Source organism: Notothenia coriiceps, unplaced genomic scaffold (genome assembly GCF_000735185.1).
Source record: "Notothenia coriiceps isolate Sejong01 unplaced genomic scaffold, NC01 NC01_scaffold00015409, whole genome shotgun sequence".
NCBI classification, from domain to species: Eukaryota; Metazoa; Chordata; class Actinopteri; order Perciformes; family Nototheniidae; genus Notothenia; species Notothenia coriiceps.
Genome location: NW_011348110.1, coordinates 3,051 through 23,897, shown reverse-complemented (window position 1 = coordinate 23,897; position 20,847 = coordinate 3,051). Strand labels below are relative to the sequence as shown.

At 39.0% G+C, this 20,847-nt stretch overlaps 1 protein-coding gene across 2 annotated transcripts; it reads left to right on the top strand.

Moving 5' to 3' along the window:
- Positions 1–6,755: 6,755 nt before the first annotated feature.
- Positions 6,756–19,659, top strand: LOC104948914 (V-set and immunoglobulin domain-containing protein 1-like). 2 transcript variants are annotated; one of them, XM_010775152.1, is made up of 7 exons: positions 6,756–6,856; positions 6,956–7,116; positions 14,689–14,896; positions 18,095–18,250; positions 18,326–18,445; positions 18,937–19,081; positions 19,173–19,659. In XM_010775152.1, the coding sequence occupies exons 1-7, from the start codon at positions 6,814–6,816 to the stop codon at positions 19,264–19,266; spliced, it is 927 nt and encodes a 308-aa protein (XP_010773454.1). In that variant the 5' UTR covers positions 6,756–6,813; the 3' UTR covers positions 19,267–19,659. The 2 variants fall into 2 exon arrangements, with proteins under 2 accessions (XP_010773454.1, XP_010773453.1); XM_010775151.1 differs by having other exon boundaries at positions 19,170–19,659.
- The last annotated feature ends 1,188 nt before the right edge of the window (positions 19,660–20,847 follow it).

Below are 20,847 nucleotides of genomic sequence, written 5' to 3'. Positions count from 1 at the left end.
TGTGCTCACAATGACAATGCTAGCTTGCAGAAACAGGTTGACCTTCTTAGTGTAGCATCTTAGCATGCTAGCATTGGCTTATTAGCACCAAACACAAACTACATCTGAGGCTAATGGGGATGACATTTTGCCGGTAGTTAGTCGCAATCTTGGGACTCATGGGCCGTAGTCTCACAAGGACACGCCTCTTGGGACAGAGGTAATTTAGGGGCGATGTGGTGTAGCCAGTGAATATCCAAGACTTCCTTCAGTGCTTGCTATATTGACCGAGAGAGCTGAGTTTGCAGTTGCGTCAGAAGCTCGTATGTAATGCATCCTGGTTCATTTAGGCACTGCCAGCACAAGAACTTTCTTAGTCAATGAAGCACGCACTGAGGAATGTATTGCTTCAGCGGACTACATTTTCCATGCACACTGATTGAACATCCATTTAAAAGGTATTCAAAAAAGGTTATAAAACAAGCTGTCAATGTTAAGGTCATTCACATGGGCAATGATCAACTTGTTCTTTTAAACACTAAAATGCCAAAATGTATGTTTGTTTTCCCTTGGAAAGAAGAAAAAGTAAGATAAAAATGACAGTTTTGTTTGAGCTATCAAGTTGATAGCAGCTGTAGGCCTAATCTAAAATATGCAAAACAGCCACCCAGTAACCATTAAGGTAATAGTTACAGCCGCCCCCCCCCCCCTGTTTTTCCCCAGTTCTGCTTTTTTCTGGCCCATATCAGTTATTTTTTTAGATAGAGCTGTTTTACAATAAATAATGCATGGTGGCAAGGAAATGCATGCAGCAGCACACTTAATAGAGGAGGGAGACCTTTACATTTCATATACACTTCATAGTATGTACTTTACACATCATGTTTAAATTATTTAGTCCATTCACTGGGTCAAAGTGAATTCTTTCTCAACAGAAAGCCTCAAAAAGATCATTAAATATGTGAAAGCAAAAAGTAGATGTGCAGCGATGTGCAGAATGTATGTATTTTGAGTTGTTCTGCACGTGACATCTAACAAAAGGAGGTTGATCTAAAGATCTCCATTTTCAACACCAGCAACCACAATTACTATTCTTCTTTAGCCCTGTTAATACAAGAACCTACACATATTAAGAAGACTGATTTGAGGTCAGAGGTCTAATATTGATTCCAAGGAATGAATAAACGCCTAAACGATAACCTGGGGACCCTAATAGTTAGAAAGAATCAATGCCACTAATATGTGTGAAGGTCATAAAAAGTTATGGTGAAGCCTCCCCAAAGAAGGTTATCTTATTTTTGTGTAAGGGTGTAAAGTGGGCTAAGAAGGAATCAATAACATGTTGGAACCGATCCAAATCAAGGGGGAAACCACAAATTATGTTTTACTTTTGTTAACATTGCGAGATACATTGAGCTACATGGTTTATTTGGACTGTGTAAAAAAAAAAAACATCTATATTTGATTGATTGCTGTAGCTAAACCTATTGTCTCTTGCTCTTTTTTGTTGTTGTTGTGTGTGGTGTTCTTCATCCTGCTTACCTCTGGTAATGAACCTCTCCTGGCGTGTCCTCTTCAGACACGAGGCAGATTTAATGCACGGGTTTGTCTCACCTAATTGATTTCTTTTAATTTACTCTCAGCGCCTCCACCGGGCCCTCTGACAGTTGATTACGCCTAAGTGAGTTCACCTTGAGAGGAGCGAAGGTATATAAATAATATGTCCAACATGAATGGATGTACAGAGATCAACTCTTACATTTAATCAAGATGGAATTATACGACCTATTGAAAGTCACCTTTGGAAAATGGCTTCGAAACAATAATTTATACAAATACTACTGATTGATTTCAACATTTGTGTTAAGTGTGTGCATACAAATGTACACGTTCAGTCTCAGTAGTGTTTTGCTCTTTCTGCATTGGAGCGCATAGAAAGCTGAGGGGAAGTCAGTGAAGTGGCTGCTCACTCCATTTCTGAGTTCTATTGTCAGCACTCCATATAAAAACATTAAATATTGAAAGTGTGCATTAACATGGGTCAGGAATTGATGGCTGTACCTCTGTGGGGGGAGTAAACTTGAAAGCGTTCAAAAAGCAGTGGTTGCTTTGAGGCTTATAATGCTTGTGTTTTCTGCCACGTGTGTGCTTTTAATCAAATAGCTTGAACTCATTTCAAACGATGGAAGAATATTTGAAACTTGAAAGAGAGATTTTTCATTTTGCTCAGGTGTTGTTGTAACTGTCATGATTTCCATGGCTATGCAACAGAAACATCCAGTATTTCAAGAATAGCTCATGATTATTACAGTAGCCTCTACAACACAGAGGTGCTTCTGATCCAGGGTTTTGCAGGAAAGATAACATGCACTAAAGTCATCGTCAGTTAACAGTCAAATACTCAAATCTCTTCGTTTTTAGCCCTAAACAAGAATTTCTTCTAGCATTAACTTTGGAATGATAAAATGTGAAGCATGCTCCTCCTGCTGCGCGGCAAGTCCTTCTGTTTTCCTTTTACAAGATGTTCATCTGTGTTGCCATGGATGTCTTGTTTGGGGGAAGAGATGAAGAAGAGTGGAAGTATAATGTGTCTAATGAAATATTAAAACACATCTTTTTTAAAGCAATGTGACCTCGGCTGCAACACTAAATCTAACCCCCACAAAGGGACATCATTTAGGAAATTCAACCGTAAACCGAAAAAGATGTAGGGGGAGCAGTTAAAGGTGAGATCAATCATACTGCACATTGATTGTTTCATGTAATCGAGTAGATGCACATGCCATCTGTGTCACTTTTCACAATGAATTGATAATACATGTCTTTGTTTGTGCTTGTCAATTCCCTCCAACATTTGCATGACCAAATGAATATCAATCGAGTTTCAAAATACTGAAATCTTTCTCCTGTATGTTGCATTAGGTATAAAGAAAGCACAGTGAGAACCACTTTAAAATTCTATAGCTTGGTAGACTATGCTGCGTGGAAAATAAAAACCGCCTCTTGCTAAGCTAAATGTGTCAGTTAAATTGTGATAAGATCAAAAGTCAAATGCGTAAAATTGTACTTTTCTGCCAAATCCCAAAACCCTGCTACTCAATTTATTTTGGCATTTTCCCTGGACTGAAGTCAGTCACTAAAGAACAGATTGTAATGATCAGAAATGCCATTAGATAGTGTGTCTTGGGAGGTGTAATGCTTCTTTATGCCAATAAGGGTCACACATTATGAAAGTTATAGCACACTGACGGGCTGTCATTTAAACTGTTTGCTGATTTACACCGCCCCCCCTCTGCCCTCTGTGTCGCTCTGTTCCTGACAGGTCACCTCCTCAAATAACACACTCTGTAACTCAGAGGTGACAAAAGCATCAGGAGACGTTGCCACTGACTTCCTGTGCCCCACTTTATTTAAATATAGGTTTATTTGTACAGTTGTGTAAGCAGTGTTTCATGTTTGCATTTGATGCCAATGTGTTTTTTGGAGAAAAAAACAATGCAAAGAAAACCTTTGCTTCAGAGCGAGTCAGATGATACTGTACGCAGCTTGCTGTGGTTGCATTGTTCTCACACTCGATTTGGATTTGTAACATCACTATTCTAAAAGTCAGTATGATTGCCTGGCACGTGCTAAAGCCGTGCTAAATATCTGGTTATTGTTTCATTTGTATTTATTTGTTTGTTTTGTTTTGTTTTTCCCAAGGCTGTTGAGAGATGAGGAGTGAGGCCAGTTTACACACACACACACACACACACACACACACACACACACACACACACACACACACACACACACACACACACACACACACACACGACATCTAATAGCCTGGCCTGTCATCTGCTGGCCAACTCCCGAACTGCATCCCTGCTTTCCTTCATAACAAGAGCATGGACAGTATCTCAAACAAAACCATTCCTAATAAACTTTAAATAAAAACACTGCTACAATAGTCAACTGATACATATTTGATCATATGTTGTTTTTGTTGTTATAACATCCAATCTATCTCCAGACAGGTCTATCCGAACTGGCAGAGAAGGCCCCACTCCTCCGTGCTGTTCTTGAGCCAGAGCTCTGATTCACAGCTGCTGGCAGTCTGCTGACGGGGAAACACTGGCTGTAGTGTGTGGATGGAGATGTGTGTGTGGATATGTGTGTGTGGAGGTATTGCACTGAATCCTGCTGGAGGTTTGTGTGGGACACCGTGCTCAGCAGAGACACTTTCTGAGTTGGTGCACGCTGCCGGGGGGGAGGATTCGTCATCGGCCCTCGGCTCACATTCAAACCTTAAGAGTCACCAGAGTGATTGACTTCTGTCTGCGGGTGCAACACTCTGAATATAAATAGCTATTTGATGGATTTATTTAGAGTTTGCACAGACGATCATTGTCCCCAGATGATACATCTAAATGAATTTGGTGATCCCCTGACGTTTCATGTAGTGCCACCATGAAGTTGATATTTCTGTATTCCAAATATCACAACAACTGATGTGTGATTAACATCACATATCCAATATCCAGGGCACCATGGATCCACAATTACCCATGGTGCCCTGCGGGTGAGTTTTAATGACTTTAGGGATCCCTTGACTTTTTCTCAGCAGTGAGTCAATGTTACAATTTTCAATTTGTCCAATACTTCTATACGTCAATGACACATTTCTGGCAAAACTTTTATTTTGAAATGAAATAGTACTTTTCCTTTTTGTTAAAATTATGTTTGTGCAAATAAATGGAAAAATGTATATATAAATAGGAAACTAACGATTACAAAAATGAATGCAGATATGCAAGGTTAAAAAAAACTGAAATGTAATTATTAAAGAGGACACACTATAGGTGAATTGTGACATTTGTAATTATGCGATATCACCATGAGGCCTCTTAGAGTTGAGTGCTTACTTTATGACAATGCATTACATTGTTCTGAAATTAAATTTTTCTATTAAACGAGGCATTTTCTAAAGCATCTAATGGTAGCTTTTAGTAGAATTAAACAGACGCAAAAACACAATTAGTATAATAAACACCTTAATGTTTATTTTGGATGTTTTCTTTTCACTATTCAGAAATAAGCAAAATATCACAGCCCTTAAAAACTACCATAAAAAGAGGTGTGTGTGTCTGCAGTGTCTCCTCTTTTAACGTTTTGGATGCAGCAAATAGATAATAAAACATTGTCCCAAATACAGAAGTGTGACTGTTGCTGAAATAAAGGGGGAACCAAACAGTGGAGCATACAGTATATCAAACAGCTTATACCAGAAGAGATAACCAGTATTCCCCAAATGTACCCACAGGTTTACAATATTCAGAGTTTACGGAACAAAATGCAGCGTTCACTTCCCACTCTCTGATCACTTATTGACTCACACCGCTTGCTACTTGATCCTCCATAATGTTAGTGAGTCTTGGATCCTGATGAGACGCTCATGAGTCATGCTGTTGGTTTCACTTATTTAAAGCCGGCCCCTTGTTGTTGCAGCGTACAGTTCTGCCCAAACACACACAGCAGCCAACACATGTTGTTTTCTGCACACAAAGTCTGCAGACACCCCGATCGTCTCACTTCCTGTCCTCTCACGTTATCGTCTCCTGGATAATGAGCTCCACACGCCTCCATCCACTCCCCACCTCCTCCCTCACCCCTCCAGTCACCCCTGATCAACATTTTTCACATTGTTAATGGCTTATGTCAGCTTCTGGTAACTATAGACAATTAATCATGTGTGATTCACTGTCTCCCTCTCTCCGTCAGCATTGTGCTCCATGCTGCGAAAGGGAAAACGACAAAGGTGAAGCTGCCTTTATTAAGTAGGCAGCACCAGGGAGTGAACTCCCCAATGATAAGCAGGGTGTTGCAGTGCTTTGCCTTACACTTCCTTGAGGCGAGCGATAAAGGCCAGGTGGAGATTAAATTACATGAATTCCTCCGCCAGAAGCCCTGACCCGGAATGACTTACAAGACAAGGAGGATGGATTGATGCGCTGAGGAGAAGCCACTGCCAAAGTGCTGCAACGTGAATTAACCATCAGTGTCACAACCAGCGGTGCAATGTAACTAAGTACTTGTACTCAAGTAAGGTACTTAATCACAATTTTGAGATACTTCCATTTTAATACTGGAGTATTTCCATTTTATGCTACTTTATATTTCTACCCCATTACATTTCAGGGACATGTTTACAGTTACTTTGCAGAATCTGAATATTATGCCACAATATAAATAAACCAACAGCATCGTCAATCTACCTTTATCAGCAGCAACATTCAAATGATGAACATTGTACATGTGTGTGCATCAGTAATTCAAATCATCTATTGCTTTTATTTTTGGTAAAACATGTTGATGCTAATACTTTTGTACTTTTACTTAAGTAAGATTTTGAATTACATTTACCTGTAGGCCTATAGAATATTTAGCCTGTAGTAATGATGATACAAGTTGATTACCTGAACCTGCCTTCTAGTCACACAATAGGCTATAACGTCATTTGCTATAATTCAAAATGGACAATGTATTATCTCAGTTATTCTTATATGTATGGTACGTTTTTTTCTAGTTTTCATCTTCCCACACCCAAAATTATAACTGGCTAAATCAAGTTTGAAAAAAAATAACACACCCAGTCTGGCAAACATTGGTTTGCAAACATTGTTATCAACAGGCCCAGTATCAGCCAGTCCATTACCCAGCATACAGTAACCTTGCCTCTCATACTGTAAGCGTTTCTGACCCTCTCTTCCTGTTGGGTGCAGGAGTCAGTGGTGGAGAGTGGAAAATTAATTTCTTGAGAAGACCTGTGAAAGAATCCAACATTCAGTCGAGATGTGCTCCACAATGTCGTTGTTGGTGCTTTTAAGCATCATAGGTAACAACCTTTCTGCCTGTAATTCAGTGTTCTGAGGATTTTTTTCATGTTTCTGTTTGAATTTCTGGATATTTATTTTTGATTTGACTTGTTTTGCAGGATGCGTTGAACTGATCAAGGTCAGCACTCCGCACAAATATGTCAACGTTACAAGGGGAACAGATGTCCTGCTGCCATGTACGTTTGTGACTTCTGCGCCGGATACAAACCTCAACATCCAGTGGGACTTTGTTGCAACGTCCTCCGCGATACCAAAGCCGGTAGATACACACTGAGCTTTTCTCAAAATGTTATTATTATTCACTGGGATGGAAGGATACTGTGAAATCAGGTATAGTGACTTACTTAATGGGTTCAAAGTGAGTATTAAAACATTTCATAATATATGTAATAAGCCTGATAATACCCCTTTACAATTGGTATCACTCCAGTGGCTTACAGTTTTGTTTAATAACTGCACAATGCTTTGAGTGATTTCTAAAGCCGTCCGTCATTTTGTGTTTCAATGTTCCAATCCCTGCCCTTCACCAAGTAGTTCCATGTGGTCGATTTACCTGGTTATTCAAATGCAACATGCCTTTGAGCTGGATGCATGCTGGGTGGTATCTAATGAAAACCTGAACATTTTGAAAATATTCAAATTTAATTTGCCATAATTTACTATTAACCTCATTATAGAGCCTAACATAAAATGCATCTTCCACACAGGTTAGCGCCTTTTTCTACTCCAGTATGCCGCGTATTCTTCACCAACGGTCATGAGACACACCTCACTGAGACAACAAAGACTGAATGCCAAATCAGATAAAGGCAGTTCTTTAAAACACCAATCCAGTATAATTTTTCTTCTGAATTTAAACTGATTTAACAGGACCACTCATGTTTAATTATCTACTACAGGTGTTCAAGTTACTTTATGAGCAAAATGGTACCATCCACTGGACCTAATAACACTTAAAGGGATTTATCTAGGACCATGGACAACTTGAAGTTTTTTTATTTATTATTTAATGGGGACTACGTCATAAACATACATATTTCTACTTTTTTATACTACTATTTGAAACTATCCTTGTGAAAAATATTTTTGTTGGCAATGCTAATCCAATAAACTGCCTTAACAATACAGAAGACACCATTCTCTCTCGGATTAAAGTACATATCCAGTGTGAATGTTGGTATCATTGAGTATCTAAAGCAGTGGTCACCAACCTTTTTAAGCCCAAGATCACCGACCTCGGCCTAGGTGAAAGGCGAGATCTACCTATTGCAGAATTGAGTGAAAAAGACGGCCCAGACAATGCTTCCAATTTGAGCCCTTTTATATAGGCTAATTGCATCTGAATTAATGTTACAATGAAGGCTCCATAATCAGCTCACGAAATATAGGCAGGGGTAAAGTGCAAATTTTATGAGTGGGGGGCGGACCTNCCTGGACCCCCTGTCTCGGAAGAGGCAGCGACGGGGGAGGGAGACCTTGAGTGAGGGTGTTGGGTAGTCTCTGACGTGACTGGAGTGGTGGAAGTTTTGTGAATGTTTTAGAGTGGAGAAGTTTAGACCGAAAGTTACACACTAAACAAAACAAAACATAATAAACTAAAATTGAAATTGATGATATGAAAATAAACAACAAGGAAAGAAAAGAGAAGTGGATATAGACAATTTCGCAGAAACTCGTGGACATTATCGGCCGATTTGCTAATTAGACTAATAACTAATTAAATAATATCTCTCTTTTTTCATTTAGACAAATGCAATACAAAAGTATACAGAATAGCTAGCCACGACTCTCTACATAGGTATCTAGAGAAGTTACAACGAGAGTTTCACGTGGTTACTAAACTACGAAAGTTGAAGTTATAATTTTTTTTTAAGTAATGGTCCCCTCGTAGGGGAGCTTGGGGGTATGTCCTCCACTCCTGGAATCTTCCTCCACTCCTGGGGGGATCCCTCTCTTTACTCGACTGGGGGGGATTGTTTCAACTCCAGGCGGGGGGTGAGTATTTCTGAACGTGAATATGGGAACGGATATACGACAACATCGACTAATACCTCGGAAGTAACATTGTCATTAAGTCTGCGTTATCGGATATAATTTTCCCGAGTTTATCCTGGTAACAGACGCCGGCATAAAAAGGTGAAGTTAAGACGTTGATCCACTAAGCGGATAGTGATAACGGCTCCAGCACTAGAAAACCCGAATTCTTTCCAACTCACTGGTGACCAGAATTCTCCTGCAGGATTCAAGACTTAACCGTCTCCGTCGTCACCAACTTCCTACAACCCCTGGTTTGGATAGCCTACGGAACGTAAACATTCGACGATGCCCCACAAAGTAAGGTCCGGTGTCAGCAAATCTTCCTACTCTACTCAAACCCGAATAGACAAAGTCTTTATATATCGAGTAGTCACTACTCCTCAACCCTAATTGCACCAGTATAGGCTAGTTCTTACCTGTACGGGTCGACCGACCTATGGCTTACCCAGTTTCCGCCTAACAATAGGTAACCAAGAGCACATTGTTACCTGTCTTCCGACGGAGTTACGTAGCTCACCCAAGGTATCCGATAGGAGAGGTCTGACCGATCAAGACCCGACACAACACTCCTCCTTGTAGTAAGTCACGCCTCCCGGAGACAGCGAACACGTGCAACCCTAATGGTTGGTTTTAACTATCGGCCCAGCCACCATAAATATAAAGTGCATCACTAAAATTTCTTTATTAGAGAAACATTTACAGGGTCAAAACCTCTTAGTCACAAAGTTGACAGGTTCTCACGATATTGTCAACAAGAACCAAAAGGGTCATATATTGTAACAAGAAATAAACCACCTACACCTGCCCATAAGCTCTTTCCTTCTGACGTAAAGTGAAGTCACTGCTGTGTAATTTGTTTGTACATATAAAAACATGCCAATGCTGATCGATGAATTTTGGTGTTTTCTACCAGGGTTGCGACACAGGACCGAAACGAACTTCCTTAAAACCAGGTTTACCTCCTTTCACATACCTGATTTTTCCTTCCGTCGTTTCAGTTCATCTATATTTCCTCTAAAACACGTAGACGGATAAAAACGACGTGTTCATAATTACTCCCAGTCTATATACATACAGCTCATAACAAACGAATAAGATAACGTTGTCCCTGTTAAGAAATTAGAGACGGAAAAAAAGGGATATTATGTGTCAAATTGTCTTACAAACGGATCAAGAACACACATTAACGGGATAAGAAATTTATAAAGAGACGAAAAGACTGTCCATTACATGAACCCACGAAGCTGGTTGGGTTGGCACGCATTGTCGGTACCGAAGAAAGAATCCTCGTTGTGTTTCTGTACCTCACCGGAATTCCACTTAAGTGTCTTTTTTCGTGAGAAACCTCTTGATCTAGGTTAGTACACTGTGCAAACCTACGTCATAAAAGAAACTGTCAGGAAACCAAGTTTGACAACATGTAAAGTCCAGTCTCCTCTGGTCTTCCCTCATCTTTTGCAGTGTCTAGCGCTTAAGTACAAAAGCCAAGCTCCGTGCTGGCACCTTCAAGTAGAGACCATTTCAACAAGTAAAAATATTTGGTCTACATTTTAACGTCCGTAGAACATCATTGAGTTAATCACTCCACTGATAGACTACACATCCTGGTTCGTGGAACGTGAAGTTGGGTACGATCCGGTCGTACTTTTACTAGTGAACTTGACCAAAAGGGATCTTGGTACAATAAAGTAGGTATCTAACTCGCAGAAACCGCACCTACATGCTCAGTAAAAGTAGTTGTTCATGAGACGGTTATGACGATAAAGGAGCTTTCTCCTACCAACCGAGCTGTAGAGTAGTTGTCTCTGGAGAAGACACACGTGAATGTAGTAAGGAGGGGCTGAAGTCTACCGGATCCCCTTAAAAATGTCCTTCCACCTTGGTAGTAGGTGAGTCGTGAACTTGCCTTGGTTGACAGGTCTCGTCAATACCGTTGAACTGACTACGTCTGTTTGTAACTAGTCGGCCTCCTCGGGTCTCAATAACTAGAGCAAAGTCATCAATGTATATGTACAGTGCAACAATCCCTGCGAAAATAGAGTTTCGCTGAAATGTATGAAGTCATGACACCCCGTTAGGGTGCTATTCATTAATGAATGTACAATAAACACATTGTATGTAACAGTTTTCTAACGAAAGAAGGGATAGAACCGTACTGGTAAAAGACCCGTACAATAAGTCAAACACAATAAAATTGACGTTTTTATTGTGTTTGATAATCGAACTACAGTAACAAGGTGAACAATATTCTGTAAATAAAAGTGGTTTCACAAGGTTTTGGAGACAATACCAATAATCCTCGGTCTACAACTGACCCCTTTAGACGACGACCTGGGCTAACCTCTTCTTCTCCTAGGTCCCTACAGGAGGGGGCTTAAGCTGACGGAAACTCGGTCTTCTGTGTTGACTTGAAGTTAGTCATAAAGTCGTTTACTGGCTCTTTGTGAGGCCAGGTGTTCCTTGACATGAGACATGAGACGCACTCATACCATCGACTTTCTACACCGAGAATTCTTATGTCGGATGGACTTACCTGTGTCTACTCCTATTTTCATTTTAAGCAAAGGTTTCACAATTAAGATTCATGGTTCCTCGCATTTTATTCAGTACTACGGCTAAGTTCCTTCTCAATTTCAATGAACCGTGTTGACCACTGACCCAAAAAATAAGGTAATTAATTTGTTAACTGTGTTTATGTCGCAGTTTTGATATTACCAAGAGGTTGAAAGTGGTAAACAAAGGTTTTGTAAAACTGATCTTGTCATACAGTGAACTTTCAAACTGACATAAGAGTAGAACTTTGTTTACTTTTGTTTACTTTTTGGAACAGTTTATTTCACGTTAGTTTTCTCGACAGTATTGGGAATTGTCTTTTGGTAGCTAAGATACTGAGAATACTCGCCGATTTGAGGGACGATGAAGTATTGTCGGACACAATAACTAGATGAGTCCTTGAGACCTATACTCGGCTCCACGGAACAGCCTTTCCATTACCTCAACCTCCGTACGTAAGTGATGCCTTTCGTATGGCACACACATGGAGTATCGCGTTGCGACGTTATTAACCAGTTGAGTTAAATTCTAAAATTTGTAGAGAAGAGACAACTCCACTAACCCCTGCACACGGACGCGGTAACTTCCTTCGTGGTTGTCACTAGAACCCAAAAAGGAAGTAGAGGAGAAGTAGAAAACGCGGCGAAGTGGACATCTGAGACAGAGAGAACTCCAGAGAAAAGTAAGTGAGAGACAATAGAAGTGTTCCCCAGGGGGAGCAGAAGTTGGTGCTTCGAGAAAAGAAGGAGATTTTTGTTCAACTTTACTTATGTTTCTTTCCACGTATATAAGTGGATTCGTTACAGTTATTTATACCGATCAACAAAAATTTAACAAAAAAAATACACTATAAAACCTTAATTCTTTTGGAGTAATCGGTCAGGACGAAATCATATAGTAAACAAAGTAGCGGTTGGTTATACTACGTTTCAACACAAATTTTGACTGCTGTATCATTTGTACTTATTTTTCCCATGTACGTTCTTCGACAGTAACTCACGGACAGCATTAGCCCCCCATTTTAAGTTCTTGTTTTGCAAATCTTTTAAAGTCCCCGTCATCATAGTGGAAAGGAAGAAGTTACACAACCTCACTCAGAACATTTTTCAATTGTTAGAAGCTAAGGGAGACGCAGGGTCGCTCAGGGTCCGAGTCGACCTTTCCTGACCTCTATACCGAAAGGGTAGTCCTTTACCGTCCGTGAGGCCGAACACTCCTCTCCTTTTTTGTTTTACTACATAACGAGTTTCACCCTACTCGAATTGGCGAAATTAACGGTCTGTTCTTTTTTTTGCCCTACCTTTTTAATAAACAAACGTAAAAAAAGTAGTTTACCCTGTGTGTATCTGTAAATTTTTTTTTTTCCATAGTTATAACTATAATCTAATATTTTGTCATTAAATTCACAAAAAGTATTATTTTTTTTTTGCAACGAAGTAGAATGACAATTACCGACTTAACCGGATTGTCACTTTAGGTATGACCGGATTGTCGTTTAACAGATATAGGACACAACCGGATTGACGAGTAGACACACGTTGAAACCCGACATACGCGTACGTACTTCCGACGATATATTTAATAATAGTGAGAAAGTGAGATTGAGTATTACCGTCATATCACACATTAATTACATATATTCCTACATCATTTTATATGGTACTTAGATAAATAAATGGCTATAACATAGCCTTATTGTAGAGACCTTTGAGACATTTTATCAATATAACATCAATCAAACAATTTGAAAAAACACGTAGTTCAATAGTTAATCAAGTCAGTCACGAACTGTAAATTTTTATACCAGTTTTTATACCTATACCAATGGAAAAGTTTCAACTGGTTTTTCTCTACTAAAGACAGTCAGTCACTAAAAAATCGTATGGTCTGAAACAGCTCCTTTCGCACTTACCGAAAGCAGATTGGGTCACTGCTAGATCTCCAACAAACACCACAGTATCTGTACAGTTGGTTTACCATCTCCTACCGATTAGTCCATCCAACCATCTCAATTTAAAAAAATTTTTCCGTCCGTTATGGCTGCGTAAAATTTGGTGGACTTTTTGTTGGTGGGGTAAAGGCAAAAAGGTCGACCCTCGTTGTGCCGTCGACCCTCTACCTCCTCGGGGGCGGGCTGGTTACGTTTGTCTACAACACAAGGGAGCTTTTGAATCTTTTTGTCTAAACCTCAAATACGGAAACTCCTAGACCCAGAAACTGTCACCTGACATGTGACTGACAACAAAATTCCTCCAAAAAAACGAACACTCTATTACAACGAGATAAAATATAATAAATAAATTGTGGGTGGGGATGGATAGGAGGTTGGCTTCTTCTTTATGGATATTTTACAAATCACTCCCCTTTTTAAACTGTATTCTTGTTTTACTGCCATCTAGTATTTCATACCTGTTTTTCATTTATTCTCTTATTGTTTGTATAACTATAATGATCATATGAAGGTGTGCCGTGGAAATAATCTTTTGAATAATTTGTGACAAAACCGTTCTAAACACTTTGAGAGTCCTTTAGCTCACCTGAACACCTCAGTCTGACAAGGGAGGACTCTCCTCCAGCTTGTTGTGGAAACAGCTCCTTATGTCCGTTAGTGCAGCTAGCTAACCAGATGCTAACATCACGGTCCCCGCTAGCACCGGTCCCTCTCTCTCCCTCTCTTCCTCTCTCCCTCCCTCTCTCTCTCCCTCTCTCCTCTCCGTCTCTCTCTATCACACTAAATGCGCTATCGCCACACGCACACAGAGCCGAGCTTGAATGACACAAGCACACGTTTATTTCCATGCAACTCTCTGATTGGTCTGGTGTCTTGCCTCTGTTGCGTTCACTGAACACGGGAAATTGCAGTCATATCGTCCTCTCTTGTGTCATGATGAGGTTCACGTAAAGCACGGTTAATGTATTATATTACTGAGGTGTCTCAAATATACGTCAATCAAGTGGCACCTGTGGATGATAGGTTTACATCTAAAAACGTATTTTTCAAACATTATTATTTTAATTTAATTTTTCTTTCTTTTGTTACTTTTTTTTTTAACGGTCCGCGATCTACCCGCATCACACTCGCGATCAACCGGTCGATCGCGATCGACTGGTTGGCGACCAATGATCTACAGTGTATCTTACTCTGAACATCTGGACCTCTTGGGCAAGCCAGTTTTACAAAGAGGATTGACAGAAACAGTTGAGTCTTTATTGTGTCTAATGTGTTGCTGTGTGTTTTCAGGTGTATTACTATCTATCTGGAGCCGTAGAAATTACATCATCTTATGAGGGCCGGGTTCAGCCTCCCTCCTCTCCCGCCACGACCAATAATGCCTCCATCATAATAAGGAACATACAACCATCAGACACCGGCGTGTACAGCTGTCAGGTTCACAACCTTCCTGATTTGGAGGGAATATCTGAGGCCGATATCTTTGTGCTTGTTTTCGGTAAGTTTTGAGAACTGAAGAGGGTGAAAAAAGGTTTTTAACCCAATTTGTAAATAGAAAAGCTTGCTGTTGTGGAGCTTTAAACATTAGACATTCAATGGAAATGAATAAGTTATTTGAAAAGTGGTTTATTCAACCAATGGTTCTTACCTGAAGAAGAAGCAAAGGAGGAAGTAATCAGTATTCATTGTTTGTAGTATACCTTTTACTTAACTTAAAGTATACTGCAGTATAGAAAACGTGTACTTATAATGCAGAATGGCCGATTTAAGTATCATATATACCGTGTATTATGATTATTGATGCAGCTTGACCTATAATAATACATCAATGTTTGTATTGACAATCTGGTACTGCAAAGTAACTGAAGCGATCAAAAAAATAAAGTTGAGTAAAAAGAATATTATTTGCTTCAGAATTATTTTGAAGTAAAAGTGTAAAGTAGCAGGAAATTGAAAAAGTACCTCAAATGTGTATTTTAGTAGAATAGTAAATATACATTTAGTAACATACCCTACTGGGCAGAAGAAAAAAAGGCCAAACCCATTAAATGAGTAAGAAAGTACATATTACTAATAATAGAGAATACAGAATAAAAGTTCTTATCTGGTAAAATAACACTGTGAGAGTGTACAGTGTGAAGGGGATTGCCGCGCCACACCCCTCAGCGGTATCGGCTGAACGTTAGTGAGCAAAGCAAAAAGTCGTTCTTCGTTTCTCTGAAGGTGCTTTTACACCAGCGCTCACACCTGGACATGTGTTCGGTCTGACAGGATGATCTGCTGTTGCTGTCAGAAACCGTTATTACTGGTAGATAAATACAAGAAAACCTTGTCCCGGTGATCAGCCATTGTTCTGCTGCTCATAAGGGTGTGGCTGCCTGAAAAAGGAGAGCCAAAGCACATTATCGGCCTCTTAGAGATTTGAAAAATAACATGGACAAAGGTTTTTTTGTTGTTTTAGTTTTAAGTTGAATGTTTGAATGTCTTAATCCTTATTTGTCTTTCTCACATTATTCATGTGAAAGTAAATTAGTAATGTGTCAGAGACTTAGTCTTTTGCTTTCATTTGAAAATATTTTTCAACATGCATTGACATTGACCAATCACAACAGAGCAGGCCAGCTCAGAGCAAGCTAGGCTCTGGTTTCAGACAGAGGGTGAAAAGAGGTGCTGCAGCACAGGCAGTATGAGAAAAATAAAGAGCTTTTTGAACATTAAAGCATGGAGATATGTCACAGTAGAGACACTACATACTGATATGAACCTGGAAATGAGCAGAATAAGGCCCCTTTAATCTATTTGGACCGTAACCATTACTCACTATCAACATTACTTAGTTTTAAAGTTCGGGTATCATTATGTTTTTTGATGGTCATTTGCTGAAAACGTTTTGCAATGATCATAGTGTATTATTTTCTATTGTTCCATTGATTATTTAATCAATTATATATTTGTTATAATCACAGTTGTAATGCATTATAAATTAAACAATGACCACATGAAGTCACCTACAGTCACATTGTAACGCACTATCAGTTATAAAGTTAAGAAGGTTTTATGTAACACAACTATGGAGATGAGCAAACAGTTACAATAAATATGTCAGTGCAGAGATGACTGTATCTATGTTCAGTGTTGTTACAATAACAAATCTATTAAAACAGCGACCCTGAAAAGCGAGATTAGGGAATCACATTCAGTTTGAATCTTCTCATTCAGCGAGTTACCAGGGACAACCTCGCAGGCCTCAGTATCCTCACTAGTTGCCATGGTTACTGCAGCAGTCTCCTCATTGTCAGTGTGAAATTAGAGGAGGACTGTGACTGCATCCTTGTACTGCATACAGAGTATATATCAGCATCTGCTGCATGCTAAACACACGTCTTGTATTTCATAACCTTTATGAAAATGTTAGCAGGACAGTGTCTGCATACTGAATGTGATTCATGCTGTATGAATATGTATGGCTGTTCTCGTGCTGATTATCACGGGATGAAAGATTTTCATCATCTCTTACTGTTACATAGAATTATGGTAATATGTTAAGGAGAGGGAGTGGATCATGAATAACAAAAAAGGGGGGAAGCTTTACCCTTGTTGTGAAAACAGAATACATTTCAATAATGAAGTTATTTCCTGTTCAAGATTTTCAGCAACATATAGAGAACACCTTTGTGATTATTAGGTAGGTGTTGGGAAATATACAGTCTCAGGAGGTGACAGTTGTAAGGCCACACCCAACACACTTCCGGCCTGATGTCGATTCAAAGACCCACAAAAAGGATTTGTCATTTTTAACAAAATCAAAACACATATTTATACATACAGTACTCTCAACCAGGAAGTGCACAACATGTCTTTGCTTTCTGAAAGAATGGCTGTGATACTATACAAATGAACAGTAATAAAAATGAGCAGTCAGAATTAACAGGCATATTGATCATATTTGATCAATCAAATGGCTTAACATCATTTCTCAGATTGTAATCAATATAAAGGCCATAATTATATGTTGCTGGTGATACACATTCCAGCCCAAAACATTTAAATGGCATACATTATCACATTTATAATTATCACCTGGCACCCAGAGATGTGTGCTTTCCTTTAAATAAATCAAGACATTTACACCCTAAATGGTGCATATAAAGTCAACAGAAATGAAGTGTTTGATGCTCAAATGGAGGAGGATGCCCACTCACTTTAATGCCCCTCCCTTCCTGATTATCATATGAAAACCTTAAAGCAGAAGTGAAAAGTATGAACTCTTTCTATATTCTTTCTAAACTGATCTGAAAAACTGAAACATTGATTTGAATTAAATGTATTATGTCAACAGATTCCACATAACTGTATTAGATAGATGAAAGCAATACTATTAAGTTTCAATAAAAAATACTAGGTTCAACTTAATATTATTGCTTTCAACAAACCTAATACAGTTGTGTGAAATTTGTTGACATAATACATTTAATTAAAGTCAACGTTTCAGTTTTTTCAGTGTAACATACTTTACTTAACTATATCATATTTCAACCTATTTTTTCTATAGTGGAAATCTACTTCCATTTATTTAACATATTGTTACTGGGTACTTTTAAGACTTAAAATATGATACATTTTTTAAGTAAAATGAATGATTAAGGATTACACCAGTCGTTCTAAATGTCATTTGATGTGTCCTCTGTGCTCTCAGAGACTCCCTCGACTCCTTATTGCTCCATCCACGGGGACGTGGAGTCGGGACACCTGGTCACTCTGACCTGCCACAGCGAGCGCGGCAGCCCCCCCCCGACCTACACCTGGATCAGACTGGACCAGGCCAGGACAAGGAGGCCTGTGATGGGAATAAGTCAGTACTGCATGTGTGTTTGCCTGTAATATACCTGTTGCTTTGTTATAAACATGTGTGCACTTGTCTCTTCAGCCACCGAAACTGGAATTCTGGAAATCAGAAACATATCCCAGTTTGAGTTTGGGGAATACCAGTGCACTGCTACAAATGGAGAGGGATTTTCAACTTGCACCTTAGAGTTAAATCATGATGGTATGTTTATTTATTTATTTAATTAATTTTTTTGACAATATTTAGATAATTTTCTGTTGTTTATTTATCCGTGAAACATTTTTGCAAATTGAAAGAAAACTAAAGTTTTGCCAGAAAATTAACAATGTTACCTTTTTTTTGGTCACTCTTATTTGTACTCTCGCATTGAAAAATTCTAACTGACCCGAAAAAAAAGGAATGCTTTTAGTCCAAGGCCAACATGAGAGTTACAAAACAAACAATCCTCATGAAACAAAAGAAAAAATTTATTGAGTAAAACGTTTGTACCGTCACCAGTTTGTTTCACGTAAAAGAAAAATGAAAAGTCATATTGGCAAAATGTTTTAAGTAATTGAAATGAGAGGAAACTTTATAGATTGGATTAAGGGAGATTACCACATGTTTTTAAATAATTTGCCTCTCAGGGCTTCCGTACAATATGCACATCAACACCAGTATTAAAAAAGGCCTTATTCCCCTTCATTGTACAGATGTGGGAGATGGAGTGATTGCCGGCGCAGTGATTGGTGCGTTGCTCGGGTGTGTCCTTATCGTCCTGGTTGTGTGGTTCATCGCTCACACATTGAAGAAACACAAATACAAAGCGATCAAAGTCTCAGAGGGCAACGAGATGATGTGAGATTCTAACCTCTTGATGTTGTTGCATTTCATCATGTCATTCCTGATTCAAGTGTGTAACATCAACTCTCTCTCTGCCCACGAGGAGGAGCTCTACTCAGGCCCCAGAAGCCTCAGATAGCGTTACCATGGCAACTACACCCAGCAACCTCCATGCTGAGGGAGATGGGCCCAAGGCCTAAAAAAAGAGCTGGAGAAAAAGCTCCTGCAAATACGTCACTACACTGAACAACAGGATGTCCAGCCCTCAGCACACGTCATTCTCACATTTAATCATCATTATGTCCATGCTCACTGTCGTGTATGAATTAGAATTTTGTTACATGTTTTCTTAATCAAAAAGTTAAATTGCAAACCAACAATTTTACAGCTTTTTTAATATATTTTTTACTTTAAATTGGCTTGATTGTATAGAAACAATGTTTGTTGACCATTTAACCTAATGTCCTTGAAACCATGTTGATGAGCCCTGCATTGGATATACAATATACTTTATAAATAGAACTTTTTTACATTACATGACATTTGTTAGATGCTTTACTTAGCGACTTACATACAGTACATTGAGTACTGTGGGCAATCCCCACAGGAGCAATTTGGGGTGAAGTGTCTTGCCCAGGGACACAACGACATGCTGACTGTAGTGGGACTTGAACTTGCTATCCCCTGATTCGAAGTAAATCACACTATCCACTGAGCCACATCCTCCCTGAAACTTGAATTTATTGTGTAAAATAGAAAATTAAAGTAAATCAACTTGACGGTAGAATTTGCATCATGCAAATTATCAGTATGAGTATTTTAAAAATAAATAGGATAATAGTCCAAGATTCAAATATTTCAAATGATAAAAGTCTTATTATAGGATTTTTTGTCTTTACAGTGAATGGATATGACAAATTAATTTGATTAAGCATAAATGTAATACAGACAAATGCAGCTGTGATGATGTATGACAAGTTTATGTATTAACGTTCAGAAATTCTGGTTCAATAAAATATTGCGTTTTCTGAGTCAACGAGTCATCTAGCTCATCAAGTGTGACAATGATGATAATCATCAATAAAAGGTTCATCTAGGTGGCAGCAAATTTACACTGAGACTCATAATGTTAGCGCTCAGTCAGATTAAGAGTCCTTGGATGTCCATGATTTGTCTCGTGTTTCATAATCCACCCTATTCTGAGGGAAATGGGTGGATTATGATACAATAAGCAACAGGGTCAGACACACATTAACCTGAATTTATAGATGTTAATCCTCTCTTTTGTTGTTGTATGTCACCTTGTGGTGATGTCATGTCTCTTTGCAGTTAATCAGTGTATTTTACTGTTGTTTTGCCACATTTCGTAGTTATTTATTTATTTGTTTTGTGTCTCTGTAGTTTTTGTATGTTTCTTTGTGTTAAATGTAGGCCTGTTCAGTAATCCCTCCATGGTGAGGGGTCAGGTGACTGAAATATAACTTAATCCATGTAGCTACAGGGGCTGCCCTTTAGCACTGCATTCTCACAGGGGTCTAAAATATGTTTAGCTGCTCACACAGGGAGAAGCATCTAGAGCTCTTTGTGACCTGGTAACAAAACATCATATGCTCTATATACAGTCCTTCAAGGTGAAGGTTAACAGAGAACCTTATTTTCAAGTGATTTATAGTTTGCCTGATAGGGGGGGGGGGGATCAATATACGGATATATACTGTCAATACATATATCAACAAGTTCACTGGGGAATACTTTAATCCAGCTGGAAAAGTAAATGCGCG

What these genes read in the sequence shown, in the direction of transcription:
- LOC104948914 (XM_010775151.1), top strand. Translation starts at nt 6,814, where the DNA reads ATGTGCTCCACAATGTCGTTGTTGGTGCTTTTAAGCATCATAG. An exon ending in CTTAGAGTTAAATCATGATG is followed by an intron (nt 18,446 to 18,936) that starts GTATGTTTATTT and finishes TTCATTGTACAG; the next exon opens with ATGTGGGAGATGGAGTGATT. An exon ending in TCAGAGGGCAACGAGATGAT is followed by an intron (nt 19,082 to 19,169) that starts GTGAGATTCTAA and finishes TCTGCCCACGAG; the next exon opens with GAGGAGCTCTACTCAGGCCC.